The sequence below is a fragment of the Oenanthe melanoleuca genome, chromosome 2 (assembly GCF_029582105.1).
Source record: "Oenanthe melanoleuca isolate GR-GAL-2019-014 chromosome 2, OMel1.0, whole genome shotgun sequence".
NCBI lineage: Eukaryota > Metazoa > Chordata > Aves > Passeriformes > Muscicapidae > Oenanthe > Oenanthe melanoleuca.
The window spans coordinates 86,153,067-86,175,663 of NC_079335.1; the positions used below are offsets into that span (position 1 = coordinate 86,153,067).

Here is a 22,597-nt window from a genome sequence, read left to right on the forward strand (position 1 = left end):
TGCTGTTTAAGTAAAGAGACTTTTGAAAATTAGGTTTGTGGGGCAAATACTGCAGCTCGGTTGGAAGAGCATATGACATTTGATTTGACAGAAAGGGATTTGTGATACTTGCAGGATGTCGTGTAGAGACTTCTCCTAAAAGAGAACAGTACTTAAAACTGAGAACTTGTTCCCCATAGATTATATAGAAAGAGGCAGTTTATATTGTCAAGAAATGCTCAGAAAGGCTTATGTTGTGCTTGTTGTGGTTTGTTGTTTTGATTTGGTGATTTCTGGGGGTTTTTTTTATCATCTGCTTGGTAGCAGAATCTTGATGATTTTGAAAGGAAACTCCCAGCATGTAGGCAAAACAGATTTCATCAGCTTTGTCCAGTAGCAGCACTAAAGGGGTGAAAAGAGATCTCTTTGTTTTAATTGCAAGAAATGTCAGGGTTCAGTTGCATTTCATCCTTCTTCTGGATTTAAATGGAACATTGTGCAAATGCCTATCACAGTTACCTTCATGATGTTGGAAATGAACTTTGCTGCCAATTTCATGGCCAAGTGACTCTGTATAGGCACATCCCAGTGTGCTGCTGAATGCTCTGCTTTCATTTGCAGCTCACAACATGCCACTGGTTCCTCTCTCAAACACCACAGAAAGGCATCATTCCCATCAACAGAGTGGAAAAAGCTCAATCACACACCATGTCCTAATGTCTCCTCTGCCACTTTCTTCAAGGTAAATTTTAGCATTCTGGAAAGGACCCTTTAGCAGCTTTGGCCAGCTTCTAGATGGTTTGGATAAGGTAATTTGACTCCTTGTGACCTTTGTCATTCACTGTGCTACAATCAGGATTTCATTCATTTCTTTCTGCTAGCATTATTTCAGAGCATAAAGCTCTGAAGGTATTTCAGAGTTTTTTCTGTGGTCGTGTTTTCTGGGTTCCCTGTAGTATCTTTTTCCATATCTCTGATCTAAACCCATTCTCATTTTTTGGAGCTATTTCTGATTGCTAGACTTGGAATAATTCATGGGCTTGAAGCTACGTGCACAGGTCCTTACTTTGACTGTAAAATTTCCTAGATGGATATTCCAATTTGATTACCTTATGGGCACCATCTTTTTTTTCAAGGTAGCAGCAGCTTTTCAGAAAACAGAGCTTTTCTTATAAATCTGTTGAGCAAGAGCAATATCCTGCAGAGCTCAGCAACAATGAGACACCCTAGAAGTTAATGCTAAAAAAGATAATGTAAAAAAATGAAATCATAGCTGTGAAAAACACACAGAATTACTCACTGTGTTTTAGCCAGCAACAAAGCCACATGCTTTGTTATGACCTGAAAGGAATCATGGATGTTTTTGTATTTTTGAGTATTTATCTTTGAAACTCAAGCCTCTACTGTAAGGGCCTAAACAGATATTTCACCACAGCTGAGGGTCTAAACTAACTTTTATTTGACTATATAAAAAAGTTCTCATTATAAGGACAATCACCAAAGACCATGGGTACTGCTACACTTAGGTACTCAAAGCAAAAGTATTTAGTACTTATTGTAAATTACTGAATGTGGGAACAAACTGTCTCCTTTCAGAGTCCAATGAAACTTTTTTTTTTTTTTGCTAGGCTGTTACTGAGGGAGGTTTCTAAACTCATATTTAGGTTCATTATCCATGTGCCATTTGGTATAATTGCTCCTTTCCTCTTGGCCAACTTCCTATCAACTTCTTTAAAGAACAGAAACAGAGTTTCTTTCTTTTAAGGGAAGGAATACAGAGTTTACAAGGGAATGGTTTGAACTTTCTAGCTCTCAAATGAGATTCTTTTTCCCTCTTCTCCCAGCCATTACAGTAATTAAAAACTCAATTTTTATCTTGATGATGATAGTGGTGAGATTGTACCATTGTATTTGGAAGTTTAATGTTTGCAATGTCATCTTCTGAATAAGATTACTTTTAAGAAGAAGACATGCCTCTCTCAGGTTTCTGAAAAATATAAGGACATGCCTTCTAAAGCACACATTTTTAGTAAAATAAAGTTAAAATATTGGATATTCCTACTTCTTTTTCAAAAGAAGATCAAAAATTGTTTAGTCCATCAGAAATCCCCTAAGAAATTTAGAAGCATTTAATTTTTTGTCTGGGATTTCTGAAAAGCCTTTTGCACAAGTGCTTTATTTTTAGAAGGGTGGAGAACTTCCCTGATTCTTAGTGAGGACTGGTAGAGCCAAGGTACTTTGCTATGTGAGCAACTGTGTCTTCCTCTGTCCACATGGCAATTAGGAAAATTGTCACCCACTAAGAGAAGCCTAGCAAAATGTGAGCAACAAACCCATGGGCTTTCATGGACTCAGTCCTTTTCTTGGATTGCTTTGTGTTTTGTAGCTGAGTAGAATTTGTAATTCAGGCTGGTTTAAGAGAGAAATCCAACCATAAAAATGTGACCATTAGCAGTTCCTTCAAGAAAGTAGTTTAAATCACTAGCAAGCTGAAAAAGAGCATAGGAAAAAATGATCTTCACTGTTTTTTCATCAGGATATATTTAGCTGTTGAAGGAACCTGGGCTTCAATTCTGTTTTTTCTTGTAGAATGGATTAAAGATTTGCTGGAAGGAAGACAGCTTCTCTGTTGTCCTTAGCTTTCACTTTCAGGAAGAACTTTAGCTGTAATGGATGAGACTTAACTCTAGTTGATAAGTTTGGGTATGACTGAAGGACAAATCAGATTGCTTAACATCCCAAGTGCCTGCAGGGATCCATCTAGGACTCCTGAGTCGTGGTGCCTAGTCCTGTCTATTATGTGTCTTGTTTTCACCCCAGTCTGCAGCTAAGCCCCAGACAGTCTCTCTCTCACTCTTGCCCATCAGAATGAGGGAGAGAGAAGAGGAGGAGTGAGAAAACTTGTTATTTGAGATCAAGACAGTTCAATAGGTAAAGCAGAAGCTGTGTGCACAAGCAAAGCAGAATAAAGAATTCCTTTGCTACTTCCCATGGACAATAAGGTGTTCAGCCATCCCCAGAAAAGGGAGCCCTATCACGATGACCTGGGAAGAAAATTCCATTACTCCAAACATCTCCCCCTTCCTTCTTCCCCCAGCTTTATATGGTGAGCATAACACATTATGGTCTGGAATACCCCTTGGGTCAGTCAGGGCTGGCTGTCCCTGCTGTGTCCCCCCCCAGCACTCTGTGTATCCTCAGCCTCCTTGCTGCTGCTACCATGTGGGGACAGAAAAGGCCTTGGCACTGTACAAGCCCTGCTCAGCAGCAGCAAAAGCATCCCTGTGTTATCCACACTGTTCTCAGTGTTGACAGCAAATCTAAAACCCAGCTCCATATGAGTTTCTATGAAGAAAACTAACTCTATCCCATCCCAAACCAGCTCAACATGTGTTAGAGGAGTTACTAATGTTCCAGTAATTGATGCCCACTTATAAGGTGAGAGTCATAAACCCCACTGCAACTGTTATGCTTCATAGCATTTCATTTGTTTTACATAACATTAGAGCCTTGAATTGCAGTAGTTCTGTGGGTATGACTTGTGCTCAGCTTTCTCCTCTGAGGTTTTTGGTGTTGTGAGATTTAATCTCCTTCTTGGCAAAATACCTTTAAGGGAGGTTTGAAGAGTAGAATTCTTATGCTCTCTGCCAGGTGAGCTTTTAGTGTGGCAGTGGGGTTACCTTGGAGTCAATACCCTAGATGGGAAATTCTGCTTGTAGCTGACATTTACACCAGAACATGAAATTTTTATGGCAGTTCTTCACAGGCTAAAACATGGATCCCTCTCCATGGATGCCCAGCAAGCTCTGCTAACCGGGCTCCATCTAGCCATCTGTACTCTCCTGCTTTTTCTTTCTGGGGAAAGGATATAGGAAACAGCACCACACCTCTCTCATCTCTCCCCTCATGCCTCAAACACAAGATCCCCTACCAGAAGTGAAAAAAGGCACAGTGAGAAGCAATATCTTCACTCCTCTTTATTCTCCTTTGTACAGAACTGGACAGGATCAGGCTCTCAACAAATCACAGCTGTGAACAGTAGTTTCTTTCAATACATAAGTGAAGCAGTAAAGAACCCACAGTAAAGCCCAGGAATAGTGTTGGGAGAAGGGTGTTTGTGCTGGCAGATCAATGCCCTAACTATCACTAATGCTTTCTTTCAAACATAGTAGGTCTTGAATTCTTTAAATAACAGTTTCAGCTGGATAGATGTGCTGCTTCATCCATCATGATATGAAGTGTAGTAGTGTTCCCTGGGAGAATCAGAGATGTGGGCATAAGTCTTTTAAAGGGGAAGATGAAAGTGACCCCATGATTCTCCCTTCTCCCAAGTAACTTCTCTGCTTGCTCCAACAGAAAAGTCTTTGCATGTCATCTTACCTCCTCTGCTTTCTTAAAAGCAGAAACTGTGCATCTCCTCCCTGCTTGACAGTTAGGAAGGGTAAAATATCCCTTCTTTTCAAGCTGAATTTTTTTACTGGAGCAATTCCTGCTACCTATGGAACTGGAGGCCCAAGAACCATGTGAGATGTCTTCTGCTTTTGCTGCCCCTGTTTTTCTCTTAGTTGGTTTTTGGATGTGTTCGACTTGTAGTGACTGCTCTGAGTCCTATTTTGGAGCTGCTGAGTCTCCAGATATTGTGAATGATGCCCAGGATAGACCTGTGGTGTCTGCTCCAATGTTTGGGCACATGACAGTGATGAGCTACAGTACTGTTTATTTGATTTAGCCTTGAATCTATATGAAATAAATGCATAAGAGATGAAAAACGTGGCGAGTAATAAGAGCAATAAAGGATACACAAAACACTTGATATCAAATCTAAAAATCCTTATTTTCTATAGTTGAGGGTTTATAGGAAGAGATTATACAGCTATTGCTGACATAACCTGATAAAATCCTTTTGTTGCAAGTCAGAATCTTATGTACTATCTTGCAATACAGAAAATAGTGTTTTGAGAGAATTCATACCAATAAAGACATGTTTGGAGTGATGCATTCAGTGCAGTGTAGTTTGCAGTGGTTAAAAAATGGCTTTCAGATTGCAATCAGCATGAATAATTTATGTTTTACGTCAAAATGGGGATGAGTCAAAAGCGCGGTCCTAGAGGGATTAGACTTCCAAAACTATTCTCTGCACTTCTGTGCCAACGAGAGAAATAAATAGACTGTGATGGAGAGATTGTAGCTGGGAGCAGAACTGTACCATGGTGTGGTACTGTGCTGAAACAGGCAAGGTGAAGAGATGAGAGGCTCCATTCATGGGCACAGTGTGAAGTGCTGCACACCTGGGGAGCAGGAATACCTGGCAGGGTTTGGAACATGTGAGTGCTGCTTAGCATGCAGAGCAAGGCTGCTGACAGGCTCTTCACGGCTCATAAAATCACTCTGCCAACTCACTGCCACTGCAAATGCACACATCCAGTGGGAGCTGCTCTCCACCAGACAGGTAATCATCCTCATTTGGCAAGACTGCCTTTAGACTGCAGTGTGCCATGCCTTGTCTTTCATTGGAAAACAGACCTTTGTGGAGTTAGGAAAAGTTTAAATGGGTAATTCACATAATAAAGGCAAGGCTGATGGAAATTAATTCCAGGTGCAAAAGGAAATTAAAGGGAAACAACTGAACATAAGATAATCAAAAAGCAGAAAACAAACCATTTTCCTGAAAGAAAAACAAGGTGTTTATTTAATTGAAAGTGTTCCCATTTGGGTAAAGAGTAGACATAAGTGTTCAGCAATTAGAGGAGTTGTTCAAGTTTCCTGTCATTTCAAAAAGACATATGGTGTGTCTGCATCTTGTGTTGAACCAAGCTGCTAGAATAAGGTCCATGCAGTCTGAAGTGAAGCATATTTGGTGTGCAAGTTCCAAAGAAACATTGCAACATGAATTTGTTGGGAACTTATCTGCAGAATAAAGATAAGTTGGTTGGATGTGGATTGGCAATGAGTAGTATTGTTAGGGGGTTTTCTTTATATAGAGTTCTTGTCAGTGAATAATATGACACATTTAGTTAATTGCATCTTTAGGGCCAAGTTCATTTTCAGCCTGTTACTACAGACTTGTGCAAATGTAACAGAAAGCACAAAGTACCCAATGGAGCTTCCTAGGAAGATTTCAAATCTAACTTTGTGAAGTAAATTTCCTGTTAAGATAATCATATGTATGATTATGAAAGACGAGGGTTAAGAAAAGGTCTGAGAGAGAACTAGGTGTGATTACCTGTGAGGAAGGTAATATTAAATACCACCAGTGGGATGGGTGGGCTCCAACCTTCAGCAATGAAATTGCTCTTTGTACCCAAATGCAGTAATAGTGGGTTTTTTCTAAAATGGAAGCTGAATATTATGGTATTACATATCAGCAACATTAATAGCTGAAGTGACTCCCAGACAGTGGTGGGAATGACAAAACTGGCTTTCATTCTCCGGGAAAGGGGAGGGCCTTTGGGAGGGCATGCTATTCTTCTCATATCCAAAAAGTGTGCAACCCCTATGTTGTCTCTGACTGGACCTTCTTGAAATCAACACACTACTGAATGATGTGGGAAAATCATAAGATGGCCTGGCCTCTTCTTTTCTTTGTAATATGTTTCAAATGTATTTTTTATTTTAAATTTTTTTTTGTTTTGGTTTGGTTTGGTTTTTGGTTTTTTTGGTTTTTTTTTTTTTTTTTTTTTTTTTGGGTTTTTTTGGGTTTTTGTTGTTTTTTTTTTTTGGTTACTTGGATGCAAAGTACTTCAGTTTGTGGTGGGGCTTTTTCATAAAACCCCAAGTCTTGCTTAAGCCCTATATAAAGTCCGTGTGAACTTCAGGAGTATTAAGACAGCAATAAAAACTTGAGAGCTGTCTCAGAGCAAAACAGCCTGTGAAAAACTCTCAGGTTTAGTTTCCTCATTCCTAGCTCTGGAATGACAGCTTGGACAGAAGAAAGTGGGAGGGGAGTGCATCAACCTCATGCCACAAGTGCAGGTCCCAGTATGGTCATTGTGTCTCAGAAAAATCTCTCAGATCCTGGGAAAAATTCAGAACAAGTTCCCAAAAGCACTGAGTATCAGCAGCACCTGTAACCAGTAAACATCACATTTGTGGCACCAGCGTCAAGATGAGATCTCAGCAGTGTGACTACAGGTACTAATGCACACAGCAGTTCCCTCTCCCACTTCAGCAGACTGATCAGGCTGGGACTGCTGGGGCTGCTTTCCTCTTTGAAGGCAAAAAAAAAAAATAGAAAAAGAGTGCAAGGTCTGGGTTACTTTCCATTCCTGCAAGTACCAGCTTTTTTGGGAACAGCAAAGGTGTGAAATCAGCCTACAGAGCCTGCTGTCAGCAGTGGGTGTCGCAGCCCACAGCCAGTCAATAGTTATTATGAGCCAAAAAGGCAGAGAAATCCGGCCAACTTGAGCAAAAGATGCAGCAGCAGAGAAGAGCACAGAATTCTGGCATTTGCTTCTTGCATCGTGGTCTGCTTTTATTCCTGCTGTATTAAAACTGTCATGGCTTTATGCTAATGTGGTTTATTCCTAGCCAGTGATTATTATGCTTTGAATTAGCAGTGCTCTTGAGACCATTTCTCATGAAAAAAATCAAGTCCTTCTGAGAAATGCGAATGAGAAGGAAAAAGAGCTATTAGTTGCATTAGCTTGGAGCTGTGTGTGTGTTTGGAGAGGATGGAGGAGAAGGGACACTTTCATGACTGATGCCAGGCACTGCAGGACTCTGAGGCCACAGATTTGTGCGTGAGACAATACTGAAATTCAGGGAAGAGCAGTCAAAATATGGAAATTGTTGTGACACTGTGTTTGGCTTTCAGTGAACCCACCCTCTGGGTAAATTCTTTTTTACTCCAATGTTAGTTTTGCCTGACTGTAAATCCATACTCATTTACTCTGAGTGGGAAAAGCTTCCCCAGGGGCAGTGAAAGCCCCGCTGGTGTGAGACAGAGTTGTGTGTATGTTGTAAAAGTGTCTTTAAGGGGTGTCAGTTCTCCAGGAAATGGCCCCAGCAATACCAGTAAGGGCCAGCTAGCAAAGAGAAGTTGTTGAGCTGAGATTTCATAACAAGGCACCTGGATAAAAGAGATCTAGTGATGGTGAAAAGGAGAGAGGGTGAGCAGCAAGAGGAATTTTAATATATTTCAGCTGTAGGTTTATTAGCAGGAACCCTAATTCAGCAGCAGCAGTAGATGTCATTCCCAGTTTTCTTGATGGGCCACTTCCTGTATCCCCCAAATAAGGCAGCAAAGACAATACCAGCCCATTACTTTTAGCAGCATCTCTGAAAAAATCACAGCAGTGGAACACAGTGGGGTCTTAGGTGCTTGAACTAGAAGCATCTCAAAAATGGAGGAAGGGGAAAAGGAGTGGTCCCTTTGGATCTGCATATAGAGGGCAGTGGTCTGTACCTAGCAGGTTCCAGTGAAGTCAGAAACTATAAGGAAATTTCTGATTTCCTCTTCTTTTTACCCATATGGTTTATTCAGCATAACCAGGCAACTCCCAGCCTTGATACAGCATGTCCCAGCCCCTGTACAGGCAGAGCCTTGTAATGGGTTCTTTGGATAAGAAGGTATTTCTCCAGGCAGTCAGGCACAAAGAGCTGGAACAGAATGAAATGCTTTGGCCAGATTATCTTTTATTCCCTCTGCTTTAAATTGAAAAGAGATGTTCTCAGAAATGTCTGTCTTTCTCTCCATTACCCCAAAGAATAGCAGTTTTTAACCACTTCTGCTGAAACATCTGGGCTCACTCCATCTTGCTGGCTAGCTTTTTCTTCTTTGGAAAGTTACAGGCAGCTGTATCTGGCATTGATATTTTACAGGAAAAGGGATTATGTTGCGTGTTAACATTCAAAGCAAACAAAAGAACAATAACAAAATAACCAACCTTCTTGCAAAAACCTGAGGGACTCAAATAGTAGTTCAGTTGGAGTTCTGATAATGAAACCTCCTTTGTGTTAGAAATGTGTCTCTGGCTGTTCCCATGAAAACCAACCTAAATTTGGCTCACTTAAAGCCTCGAAAAAATTTCCATTGAGATACATAAGAATTTGCCAGCCAAAATCTCTGGTGATTCTGTCAGTGTGGAGTGGGCGTGCTCATCCCTTCAAAGCACTGTTCTTGCTGAGGTTCCTGAGCCTATTTTCATGACTGAGGTTAATATTTAAAATATTAGAGATGAATAGAAACACTGGGCTGTTGTCTTCAGGAGAGGAGAGGTGCCAATATGCATCCTGTCTGTATGGATCCAGACTGTGTCTGCAAGCCACTCAAATCAGTGTTAGTGGCAGTGTCACAACACAAGTCTGAGAAATGGTATCCCTTAAAAAAAAACAAACAAAAAAAAACAAACAAACACTGACAACAACTTAAAAAAAAAAAAAAGCCACAATAAAAACCCCAAAGCCCAACAACAAACCACACACAAAACCCCTGCTTGTATGCTGACTGAACTATGCAGATGCTTTTTTAGGAAGAGAGCAGCATGCTTCAGCCCAAGGCAAGGAGACCCTCTTGCATCCCTGGCAGCTGTGGCACAGAAATAACCTCTCTTATTGCTGGTACCTTCCTCTGTTGGTGTTTTCTTTGTGGTGCTGGCTTTCCTCTCTCTCTGTGCCTCTAATGACAGAGATGTTATTTCTCAAAACTATCAGCATAAATCTGGCCTTGCAAATGTGAGATGGGGGGAACCATGCAATATAACTATGTCAAATGACCATTCCCAGACTTCTCTTGTTCTCATCAAGTAGGAAGGGTAATTTAAAATCTTCAGGATTTTTGGGGTTTTTTTTCCCTTATCGAGACAATCATGATGTATTTACAAGGATAAAGATTTCAGATAACTGAAATTTTAGGAACAGAAGCTCAGAAGCTCTATCCTCTTCAAGGGAATTCAGCCCTAACTGGGACTGTATTAAACTCCAAAATTAAAAGTTTGGATGTTAAAAGTTAAGCATAAGAATTGGAGGGCAGTGAGTGGGCAGAAAAATGGGATTAGACTTTGTGCTGGAGAAGGGCTGGTTCTGGAGCACAGGTCTTATCACGAGTGTCTGAGGCAGCCTGGAGAAAAGGAGGTTCTGGGGGGACCTTATTGCTCTCTAGAACTACCTCAAAGGAGAGTGTAGCCAGATGGGGATCCGCCTGTTCTCCCAGGAAACCAGCAGTAGGGCTAGAGGGAATGGCCTCAAGTAGCACCAGGGAGCTTTTAGATTGTGTATTAGAGCAAATTTCTTCATGGAAAGGGTTGTAAAGCATTGGAACAGGCTGCCAGGGAAGTGGTGCAGGGAAGGATTTATAAGATGTGTAGATCTTGCTCTTGTGGACGTGGTTTAGGGGTGGACTTGGCAGTGCTGGGTTAATGGCCGGACCCCATCGTAGAGATCTTTTCCATCCCAAACAGTTCTATGATCCTGTGATTTTTCAGCACTCTCTCTCTCACTAGGAAGTTCCTAATGTAGCCCCTCATTGTAACCCAAGCAAAATTTTAATGGACACAGTAATGGTACCAAAGGGTCATTATTTATCAGAGTCCTTGTTCACAATAAATATTATTAAAGGGAATGTCTCTTTCCATTGCAATTAAAAAAAACCAAACAACTTGTAATATTGATTTTAAATTGTATTGCATTCTTTTTTTGAGCTTACTGTTCCCCAGTCTCTGTCACACCTCCCCAGGAATGGCTGATGGCTGAACTGCCAGCTGTCTAGAACAATGTAGAACAATTTGTTAAAAGTCATAACTTTTATAACATAATAACCCATGTTCCTGTTGAATCTTGTTGTTATTACTGTTCTTTACAGTAGATTAACGATTTCACTAAAACAAAAGAATGTTAAAATAAGAAGGAGTACAACTTTTTCCCTTTGTTACTTTTCTCTGTGTCCATGAAAAAATTTGGCCATCAGTGTGGTTTTTTGATAACTTATTAAAACATTTATTTGACTTCCCACCTTCCTTGTTTTTTTCTCTTTTTCTTGCTGAAATCACAGCTGAAGAGGTGGAAAGACTGGCTGCAATGCGTTCAGATTCTTTAGTACCTGGGACTCACACGCCTCCAATCAGAAGAAGGAGCAAATTTGCCACTCTTGGGAGACTTTTTAAGCCCTGGAAATGGAGGAAGAAGAAGAGTGAAAAATTTAAGCACACTTCAGCAGGTAACGGTCGCATTGGGGTCGGTTTATTAATCTGGAACTTTTTGCTCATCAGGGCTGAAAATTTGTAATACAGCCTCACTTTATATGTATTTTATATGTATTTATATGTATTTCAACTCTTGAAGCTTGGCTTGAAGAGGTTCATTAGATTCTAAGAAGAGATCTTTAACTTTATTATCAAGTTTTTCTTTAAGAAACACATTGGGTGCACTGCAATTAAAGCAGCAGCTCACCAAAGCTGTATTTTCAGATTCTGCTACTAGAGCTAGAGCTTAACCCAGAAGAATCTTTGAATATTGATTCAGCAAATTATGAATAAAGGAAGAAGCAGTATGAAAAGATAGTGCTGGTGGTCATTTTAGCCACATTTAAGCTCCTTTGAGTGTTAATAAAGGAGTGAGAAAAATACACGATAAATAAGTTGATATTGTGTTGAGTAACTTGCATAATCAGGAATTATTCGTTCCATTGGGCAGGAATGATGTGTCCCTTGTTTTTTTGAGAAAACTGAATCTCAGTTCCTGCCACACCCCTCCTTTTGCCATTGCTTTTTTGCACTAGTTCTAGTCCAAGATCCATTTTTATTAATATAGAAAACTGAAAAAAAAGTGAGTTTGTCATGATCCAGATCCAGGCCCTGATGCATGTGGTGAAAGCTTTGCAATCTATTTAGAAGGTTTCTTTTTTTCATTCTTTCATGATGGCTGATAATTACTACATGTGGTTCTGCAAGTTTTTAGCCTGGATTATCTGTGAGAAAACATGGAGTTTCTCCAGATTTCCTATTGCTCTCACTAGAACTAGAAAGAAAGCAGTGAGTATCTTGCTCCTTCAAGTGCCAGAAGAGGTTTGGGTTACAATCCAGTTGCTTTTCTGCCCTGTGTATTGCACAGTGGAAGCTTTTGGGCACTACTTGGGTGTATCTGTGGCACCCCAAATCCTGTACTCCTGAAAATGGCCCACAATGGGGTGAGACACCACATTTAACTGAGTGTGAATTCTTGAATGAGTTTAAATGCAGAATAAGTGTTTTCAGGGTTTGTACCTGAATGAGTTCTTTACTGTATGCTGTTCAGGCTGCTTTCTGATTCATCAGCCAAAAAAACTAATGAACTGGAATAGATGGCTATATCACTCTGAGTGATGATCATATTTTTTGACTTGACAGCTGAGAAGCTATTGTCACCAGAAGTGACATCTTTCTGCAAAACAAAAGACTTATCTTTCATGCTCTGCATCAGTCATAACCATAGTGTAGTAGAGCAGGATTTGCATGAAAACTGTGTAGCTCTTAGGGATATGTGGACATAGGGGTGACAATTGCTTTGCATCTAGTTTCAGCATGCTGGCTTGGTTGGTTACAACAAGGAGAATAACCATGGCTGTTCAGGAGGTACCATGTGTTGCCAAAGCTTGCCTACTGTTGATTTTTGTGGTTTCTGCAGCTCCAGCTGATGAGGCTGAGCTGCATACTGCTGTGGGTAGACTGACTTGTTTGAAGATGGATGGAATATGGCTCCATAGTCCACTTTGGGCATTACAAGAAGTACTGCTTAGTTTTGCCCCATTGCCAAAATATTTGGGAAGTACACAGTGATTAAAACCAGACTGAAGACATGTATTTTCTCTTATCAGAGGACTAGGAAGTTTTACCAGACATGCCAGCATATCTTCTACCCTAGTAAGAGTGAGTTCAGTGTCTGAAAAAACCAATTTAAAAGCTGGGTCTCCAGGAACTTTTGTCAGTCACAATACTGGGTTTGATCTCAATTGAATCCAACACCTTTCACTTTTTTTTAGAAAAATTTTCATTTCTAGTAAGTTAACACTATCCTGCAGCTGCTCTGCAAAATTGGTATTCCTGTCAGCTCCCCTGCTACTAACTGCAGCAAAATTGACAAGAATGTCAAATTTGCTGAGCACCTTGTAGAAAGCAGGGATAGAGATTTACTTGTGGAGTATGCAAGAGCTGGGACCTCACAGTTTCCATCATCCCCAGATCTGGGGAACAGGAATCCACCAGCATCCTACAAGACCCCCCCCATCAATTAAGAAGCATTGGTTGAACCTTGGATGTGTAGTACAAAAGATATGACATGTGGAAAACTAGCATTTTTCTGCCAGCATTTCCATGACCTCTTGTCTAGTACCTCTGATCTCACTGAGAAAATATATTTAATCTTTATAACAAATCAAAGGACAAGCTTGTGAGATGGCATAATGAGAGCCAGCATGAAAGTTCATAATACAGGCTAATTTTCTTCTAGTGCACTGATAAATGTGACACTTGGAAAAAAAATTCCCATTAGTGTCCTACAGGCATGCACCCAAGCTTTTCCACCTGCATAGAACATCAGTAATTATGAAAAAATAGATACTAATACAAGTATATTATTAGACCCTTATTTGCTGCAACAATGGATTCAATTATTTTTAATGTCAAAAGCAGTAAGGGTCAAAACACATGGCCTAATCTGATGAAATTTCCTCTGAAATTAATGGGACATTCTTGGGAGAGGACAGGAAGAAAGAGAGAGTCAGGCTGATATATCAGCCTGAAAGCTTGCCTTTTTCTTGGTATTTCCAAGTGCTAACATTTTGTATCCATATCTTTATCAGACCTAAAGCTCTGCTTATTTATTCAGAGGTGAATGTTTTAAAGTACAATTCAGCAAAAAAATCTTTTAGGTAATAGGAAAAACTACTTTCTGACATCTGGTAATTTCATAAGGTGAGAGTACGAAATTTGATTGATGGAGGACCTCAATGTTATGCTTATATATGACTCCACTCAGCACATCAATACTCAAATTGTGATATTTGAGCATAATAAACCCCCATCCTCTATCTTTGTTATTGGATTGTCCCTGAGAAGCAGAAGGCCAAAAGGACGTTCATGTTTCATAGAGTTTATGTGTTTATGGGTTATGATGGTTTTGGTGTCCCTGCAGTGACATTGCAGACAGGTCCAAAGTCTCACATTGCCTCGGTGCTGGTTGGTAACAAAGGGAAGAGTCATGGGTTTGATGCAGCCGTCTCAAACCTTTGCCTCCCAGCTGGTCTCTCTGTAGGATCATCATTAGATATTTCATAAAGCAGCCAGAGCAGTTAGATCACAGATAGGGTGATCTGTTTGCAGATGGGGAGCACCAGATGAGCCATTGGGTTTGATCTGAGCAACCTCTTCTGCTGAAAGGTGGTGTGCTAAGGAGGTGTAAAAATGTGCACTGTGAATGAAAGATGGGCTTTGGCTGGGCGTAATCTCAGAAAAATGAGAGATTACACTCTGTGAGGGACACCAGTCTACCACAGCAGGAACAGAAACAAGTGAATTCTCACAGTAATTCTCCTCCTGGACAGAAGTGAAATTCCCACCAGCACAAAGTGGTTTTTAGTGTCAGGTCTGCAAATCATTCTATCACAGAACATTCTACTGAAAGTTCATTGATGGGTGATGAGGCTCCCACAGTACAACATAAACTCTCTGGATGCTGAAGCTCATATAGAGGGAGTTAGACAAAGAAACTAAACTCTGCCACACTCTTATTCATGCTACAGTCAGAGGTATGCTGCATGTTTTTTAAACTTAGTGAAGATTTTTACATGAACTGTGGAAACCTTTATTTCCATGCAGGGCCAAAGCCCCTCAACAAAATGAGAAATATTATCAAGCTAGGAGAACAGGCAAACTTCTAAATGTCAAGATTCTGTCTGTTGAGAGAATGGTTTCTTACAGCTGACAAGGAGCATTCTCATGGCAGAAGAAGCCAGGAAGAAGCAGTATTTTCTATTCCCAAGCACATTTCCTTGGCTGGAGCTGGGATGGCTCTAGAAGACTGGTCAAGGTTTTGAAAGCCACACTGAGCTCTCTGGGAATCAGCAAAGCAAATAGCAAGAGAGCAGGCTGACTGTCTCCTCTGCTAGACCTTTGTCTTTTTTTTGATACCTTGATCTTCTGCTCACCTTGCTGTGAACTTGAAAAATGTTCCTGGGTATGTTGCTGTTTTATTGCAGTGCTGTACACACGCTGAAATATCATTTCCTGGAGATGTTTTGGAGAAGGAACTGCTTCTGAAATAAAGAAGCTTGAGGGGAAATAGATTCTTCTCTTACTTGAAATATTATTGAAGGTTTTTTTATCACTACTTTCATCAAAAGCCAACAGTTTGCAGCCTTGCAGAAAAAAAAGTGTTTCAGCTGCTTGGAGCAGTTTGAGTAGAGAAAAATGTCTTGTTTTGTCATTTCCCCTTTCTGGTGGCCTTCATTTTAAAGAAATGGTGTGTCTGTCTTCTGCCATCCTTACTTCCTGAATTGCAGTGCTCAGGCAAAAAGAAGGAAGCATGTAACTTGTACTTGAAGGACACTAGTTGGAATGACAAGAGAAAAGCAGGAAATGGTGAGAAATTAAGGGGTGTAAAGAAAGCTCAGCTGTAAGTAGGAGAGCAGAGGATTCAGCCGTGTTTGGGTTAGGTCCACTGGTAGCCTGCACAGTGAGCAGAGAAAGATCTGTGTCAGAAAAAACCTCCTCAGCAGCTCTGTTACCAGGTAGATAGTTGTCTGAGACAACCAGTAATGCTAAAGAGAGAAAAGGAAATATTTTGAAGTCAGCCTTTCCTCCTAGGTTCGTTGAAACCTCCTTTTATTTGTGTCCCAGTTTCCCTTCCTAGAAATACTTACAATCCTCCTCCACAGGGCAGTGATCACACATCAGTTCCTCTGGTGCCATAGTTCCCATCCCAAAACCTGTGGGTGAGCTACTGAGCCACGTCCTGCTCTGTGACCACTGGAAGACACAACTGTGACTTTCTAGCCTCCTGCTTGGGGTACCCTCCTGAGAACAGGGAAGATCTGCTCCTCTTTCATTTAAGCCTTTATTGGCTTAGGTAAAATTGAGATTGGTGTTCAAGAGCCTGTGTCAAGGTGTAGGACTGGGGAGTTGGAAAGAATAAAGACCATGGCTGAAGTAGAGCAGAATATCAGAAGAGCCTAAAGGCAAACCATTGTGAGCCAAGCATCATCAGCTGGCTTGGAGAAAAAGGACATTCAGGGCAGGTTTGTGGATTGATCTGCTGCCTAGGTTTACTTTTTATATATAAATAACTTTTAATAGTTATCTTTACAGAAGATGACAGTCTTCTCTTGCTAGCAGTTACTCTGTTAAATAGGAATAGATGAGGTATGCACTCTGGATCTAAAGATTGAAGCCAAATAATGTGGACAATGCCACAAAAGCAAGCAGCATATGGATGTTTTCAGTTTACTTTTTGGGATGGGCATAACATGCTCTTCCGTTTGATTTCAGTCTCACTCAACTATTAATAAGTGAGCCACAACAAAGTTGACTCATCCAACCTTTAGCTGCCTCGCTCCCAAAATCTGCTTTAAAACAGATATAAATTTTGTGGCTGAATCTTTTTTTTTTCCACTTGTTAAGCCTTGGTACTTTGGTTTTTCTAACCAGAATTTTTTTAAAAAGATACTCTATAAAAAAAATCATATGTCAGTGTGTTTATGTAAGTTAGGTCTCCCAGTCAGCAGAGGAGATTGCTTAAATTGGCAACACTTACGGGCAAGGATTTTTCAGTGTTTCTGATGAATAACAAGAAGCAAACAAAATGTGGTAAAGCTGTTCAATTAAAGAAACTGTTATTCATAAACCATACCCAGATCACTTGACTCTTACTGCTGATTATTTCTAACTACAACAGGTAAATATTTTGAACCTTTCTTTCCAGAATATTCCAGTTGGGAGAAATTCAATTATGGGCTGCCAGTGCTTCTCTTAAACCTTCTGCTTTGCCAGTAATTGCCTCTTGTGTTTTTTTCATGTAAAACTCTTAGAGTTTTAAACTGGTCATGTTATTTAGGTGAGACCTTTGCCTGGAGAAATTAAGGAGAAGCACAGCCTTCAGACATGCCTGCCCCTGATCCCTGCCCGTACTTCTGGGGAGGTGGTCTATGGGGTGAGAGACTTGTTGTGGTTTTCCCAAGTGCCAATTTATTGACATCTATCTGCAGAGTTTCTATTTTCATTGGAAAGAGTGCTTTTGTTTGGATTATTGTGTAACAAGGACAACTGTGTTAAAGCACTTTATGGTCCAATTCTGTTCTTCTGAATTTTATTTAATATCTGCTGTGATCCCATGTGAAAGGTATTAATATTTCAGTTACAATTCCTCTTATACTTTCAAGCCAGAAAGTATCTAGGTTTAGATATGAAGAACAGAAGCAATTATGTTTTTTTTCTTCCCTGACACTCATATTCTGATGACTTGGAAATATAATTCTGAATTCTAAATCAGTGCTCAGAGAAAGAGCAGGGTGTCCCCTTCAGGGTAGCTGGGTCTGAAGCCACCCTGAAGCCTGAAATACCTCAGAGTCCTTCCTGTTCTTCTCCATGACAAATCCTGTTAATATTTCTATGTAAAAGCCCCAGAGGTTTTGAAGTGAAACATCAAGCAGGTGATACAGGTGCTGGTCCAAGCCAGGTATTTTTGCTGTGCTGGAGCAGCTCATACGCCATTAAGGCATTGCTAAAAATCACTGATCATTTCCAAGATTTTAGAAGAAGAGACAAAAATGGCATTGTTCTAAAACTAAGACCAAACTTGCAAAAAAAGAGTGCTTTTTTATTAAAAACCAGCAGTACAATCACATTTCAGAGTTAGAAAGGGCTGCTGTGTTCACTGTGTTGAGATTTTTTGAGGGAAGCACAAGATGTTAGTGTCTGAAGAAAAGCAGCATTTTGCAGGAACTTGGGCTGTTCCTGAATGCATATCGAATGAAGCAAATGTTTTTACATGAAGAAAAATTTTAAAAATAAGATCATTATATTTCAGTGTTTTCTAGATGACTCTTAGAAGAGTTTTTATGCAAATTTACATATCTGTTTGGAATTGGAACTAGGTATTATTTAATATAGTTAAAAACCTGAATTTCAAATATAAAATGGCCTGGTAGACAGGAAAACATTTGTATCTTAGGTCTGTTGAAGTTTTACAGTGCTTCTGTTCAAGGACTGAATAAAAATTAAAATCCATACGCAGTTCTATTTTTTGCATTGATCCAAAACTGCACACTTGATATATTCTGAATTTTGAAAGTGAAAAAAAATCTAGGATTGCATATAACTTCTCTTTGAATGCACTGACATTTTCTTAATGTCTTTTGAGAAACTGGCCAGAAAAAAGTACCAGAATTCATGCAAAACTGTAGACAACTTGTAAAAAATTTCATCTTTTGCCATTCTATAGAGGGAGCAAAACTATCTTGTATATCTGCCTACCGCTGTGAACCAAGGATTCACAGAGATTTTTAAAGCCAGTCATCATTTTACCCTCACAATTAGATGAACAGCCCAAAGCTTAGGGTGGCAGAAGAAGCAAGGGAAAACAAGTGCTGGTGTTTGTGTCTCTATTACTGGTATTTTAAATTGTCAGTGTTTTCAGATTTGTCATTTTAAGGGGATTAAAAGAATGGAAATGCATTTGGAAGTAGCAGATCTGATTTGTACAAGGAAGGCAGTGAAAGCAATTGTCTATTTTTAAACTTGAATTGCCAACTGGAAGCTCCTAGTTCAAAAATGGAGGAAACAATCACTCCCCTGGGATCATGTATTCCACTACAGAGCAGTATCACTATGTCTTCCTGAGATCTGCTGCAGATCATTTCCAGGGTTTAAGAAGTGGGCTTTGCTTAGCTGGGCTGAAAAATGCGTTTGGGGATTGTCTTACCCCCGTGCCAGCTGTAATGGAACGTGTGAAACGAGCCTCTAAATGTGTCTCTTCTTACAGGAAAGAGATGTTTAATGAGGTTGTTTGGTTTTTATGCTAATTACATTTCCAGTGGCTGTATGAAGATTATATGAGGCCACCCAAATTGTAATGCTGCAACATAATTCTACAACAGTGCATTCATGTTAAAATAATATAATGCAATTAATTCATTAGAAATTGAAACTATTGAAAATAGATGCTGTTCATAGCATAAGCTTCTTCCTAGCATATGGATTAGAGAACAGCCTCCATTGGAAATGTTTTAAGTGTTTTAGCAACAAATCAACAATAATGGAATATCTGGCTGTGGGGAAAGAAGATGTGTGGAATAAGTTCATTCTTGTGTAAAAAGTTGTTGTATATCCCCAGCTTCTATTGCCATGACTCATGAATGGAGGGTCTTCATCAGACTGCGTCCTTGCAGGTTATTTTAGAATAATTTCATTTAACAACAAAATGTGTTGAAGCTGCATTTTATTTTTAGATTGCATATGAAGCATGGATATTAATTAGTATTTCTCAGACCGCTGGCTTTTGTCCTTTGGGTTTTCACTGCCTTTGTGAAGCACAGAAGAAAATCACAGCATTTCAGAGCTCCATGAAGCCATGAGGCAATTTGTCTTCACAGTGCTGCTTTCACTGAGAAGTGCTGTTGAGGAAGTCTCGTTCCTAGAGCACAGTTCTGCTGTCACTCGTGTTTCCCACGGGGGGAAATGAAGCAGGAATCCCCGAGGCCGGCACGGCAGCACCTCCAGCGAGTCCTGCTGTGACACGCGACCCGTGTTGTGATTGGGAAATGGGTTGGTGTGGCCATGGGAGCGTGCAGCCCAGTGGGTCTAATCCCATGGGATGCTTTAATCACGGTAGTTGCCCTTTATTTCCGTGTCCATGAGCTGCATTAAAAAGGCACATAGAGTTGGATGTATGGGATACTGGCAGCAGAGATGAGAATTCCAGGTCTGCAGGGATCTGAAACATGCATGGCAATCACCCAGACAAAACTATTAGTTTCATGAGCACTTTCCAGAGATGCTGGGGCTAGTATGTTAAGGAATAATAAATAGTTGCCAGAAAGAGAAACTGAACTGCCCTATATACAGAGATTTAATAGGAAAACACAGATTATGAATTGGAAATCAAATACAGCTTGATCAAAAACAATTTCATAGAAACCGTGGTCTAAGTCCTGTTTATTCTAGGGCTTGTTTATACATTGTAACTTGAATTATTTAAACCATAAATATGAAACAGATTAGTTATAACATCATAAACCCTTGGGTAGATGTTTATGCAGTTCATAAACTCATTCATTTTATTTTCATTCATTAAGGCAAATTTAGTTTTGAATTAAAGTGTCCACATAAGTGTGTAATGTGGCATTGGTGATCCTCCTCGAATTACCAATTCAGATTGCTCTTCCTGAGCACCCGTGTAAATCAACACAGGAGCTAATGTGCAGGAAAGAGTAGATCAGACAACCTGAGGTGTCACAACAGATGGGTTCTAGAGGCTCTGTTTGGTGAAAGCTGCTCCTGACTACTTGGACTGCCTGAGGGACTGAGCAAAGGAAGTCCAAGGTGGTGATTAAAACATTTAATGAAGAGAGAAAACTGTTGTGTTCTCTTCCAAATTCTGCTGCTAACTCATCCCAGTCTTGTTGCTTACAACACACCTGTAGATATTGGGCTTTTAAGTATTGCAGGACTTGACTGCAATTTGACCAGGTCTCCATTTTTTTTTCCTTTTTTTTTTTTTTTTTTTTTTTGGTCAGTTCCTTCATGAGTAGGGTTTCTTCAGGTCTGCAGCTAACCAAGTCGAGTAATTCAGAGAGACTTTTGAATTGTGGTAATAAAAAGGATTTCTAAAATGTAGAATCTTGAAAATCAAAGCATGGGGGGAAATCACTCATTCCTTTTAGAACTTAAACTCACTATTTGGAGAAACATACAGATTTTCTGAATATTAGCAATTTGCTTTATTCATACACTTTCAGATCAATGTTTCAGTTGCACATATGATGTCTGTATAAAGAAGTAGTTAGAAATAAGACTTATTTTGGTTACTATTTGTTTGTGTAGGCTGAAGACATAATAATATTCTGTTGTTAACAGCATCTGAATTGCTTATTATCTACATGATATTCCACACTTTTAGATTAATATAGTGGTAGAATGGATCCATGACAGTGCACATGACTCACTATTCCTTTTGTTCTTGCTGGAGTAGCAGATATATGTTTCTAGGTTGAAAAATGGAGTTTCTCAGTCTCTTATTTTGCAGATGAGTAAGTGCATATTCATTTTTTTGCAGGACACACCTTAGTTCCTCTTTAAAAGGTTTTAAATTGGTAATTAAAACTATTGGTTCTTTATATCCTCGGGGTTCTATTTGTATCTCTTCAAGTTAATCTGGCAATCCTAAACAATTCTATTTATCAAAACAGGCAGTAAAAATCATCCTTTTGCTGTGATAAATCATACTTTTTAAACGTAGACAACAGCATTGTTTGCCTGTTCTAAAAGAAAAGTTACGGGGAATTTGACTGCCACTAGCTACCACTTGAATCTGAAAACACCAATTGCTCACCTCCCTATGTTTTGCAGGAAGCTCTTGGTCTCCATGTGGTCTTTATTAATTCCTTAGTTAAAGGTAACAGGGGGCTGACAGCTGAATGTGCACAGATAAGCAGTACTCTGAGGAAGGACCAAAGGAAATCCAGATAGGCTTCTACCTGAAGGCAGTGACATAAATTTGTGCTGAAAATGGTTGGCAATGAGTTTGATTTTCTTCCTGCTGAAGCTGATGAATTCTGCCCCTGTCCTCACTGAGTGCAGTGTGCCTGGCAGGTAGTTGCTGAATGCCAAAAGCCTTTGCTCATAGAGACTGGCCAGGAAGGCTTCTGCCAGCTGCACAATCACCTTTCTGTTCCCAAAAGAAGACTGTGGGACTTGATGGGTGCTCAGATCTCTGCAGTAATAAACAGTATCTGCAGGCAGAATGTTTCCAGGGTGTGCACACATTTAGAAAGCACCCTAGCAACCTTTTATAGTAAAGTTCTGCCTCAAGACCCTTTGAAGCTCATTAATTTCTATCACTATCATGAAGAATCAATACTGCATTTACACTTCTGTACTGGCACTTATATTTTCAAAACTATACATGTGCATCTAATAGCCTGTGTGCATTATGGACCTGATCAAAAGCCCCATAAAAATGATAATTTGTTTCTCTCTGTTTTTTGTGGGCATAGGATCATATTAAGTAGTCATAGTAGCATTCCTCCCAGTTTCCTATCTAATAAGAAAAGATGCTACAGGTAGATAAAACGTCAGTTGAAAAAAAAAGGATGTAGTTAACTGTTAGTGAAATATTAGATGACATTTGGACTACAGTTTGTGTGCCTGAGTGGTAGTGTTTTTTTCTCACCATCTAGTGGCTTCTTGTACATGATTTTGATCCTCAGTCTAAAGGATTCTATTTTATAGTTGTGGGAAAAAAAAAAACAACTCAGTAATTCTATGAGGAACAGAACTTTTGAAACACAATTTTGTATGGGTTGCTCCTTCCTGAATCTTGCTGTCTTATCACAAGCCTAGGAATGGCAATTTGGATCAAGTTTCCCTAGCCAGCCTTCCAGAACTTTAGAAGCATTGCAGATTTATGGTATTTTGTCCTGACCAAAGTTTGGCAA

The 22,597-nt window shown here is 39.8% G+C and overlaps 1 protein-coding gene across 9 annotated transcripts in view; it reads left to right on the top strand.

Annotated features, from left to right (window-relative positions):
• Nucleotides 1–22,597, top strand: part of PHACTR1 (phosphatase and actin regulator 1) — a 297,444-nt gene that overhangs the window by 169,917 nt on the left and 104,930 nt on the right. For all 9 annotated transcript variants that reach the window (XM_056485007.1, XM_056485009.1, XM_056485013.1 and 6 more), the window contains one exon: nt 10,967–11,131. In XM_056485007.1, coding sequence (XP_056340982.1) covers nt 10,967–11,131 — 165 coding nt within the window. The remainder of the gene's footprint in view (nt 1–10,966; nt 11,132–22,597) is intronic.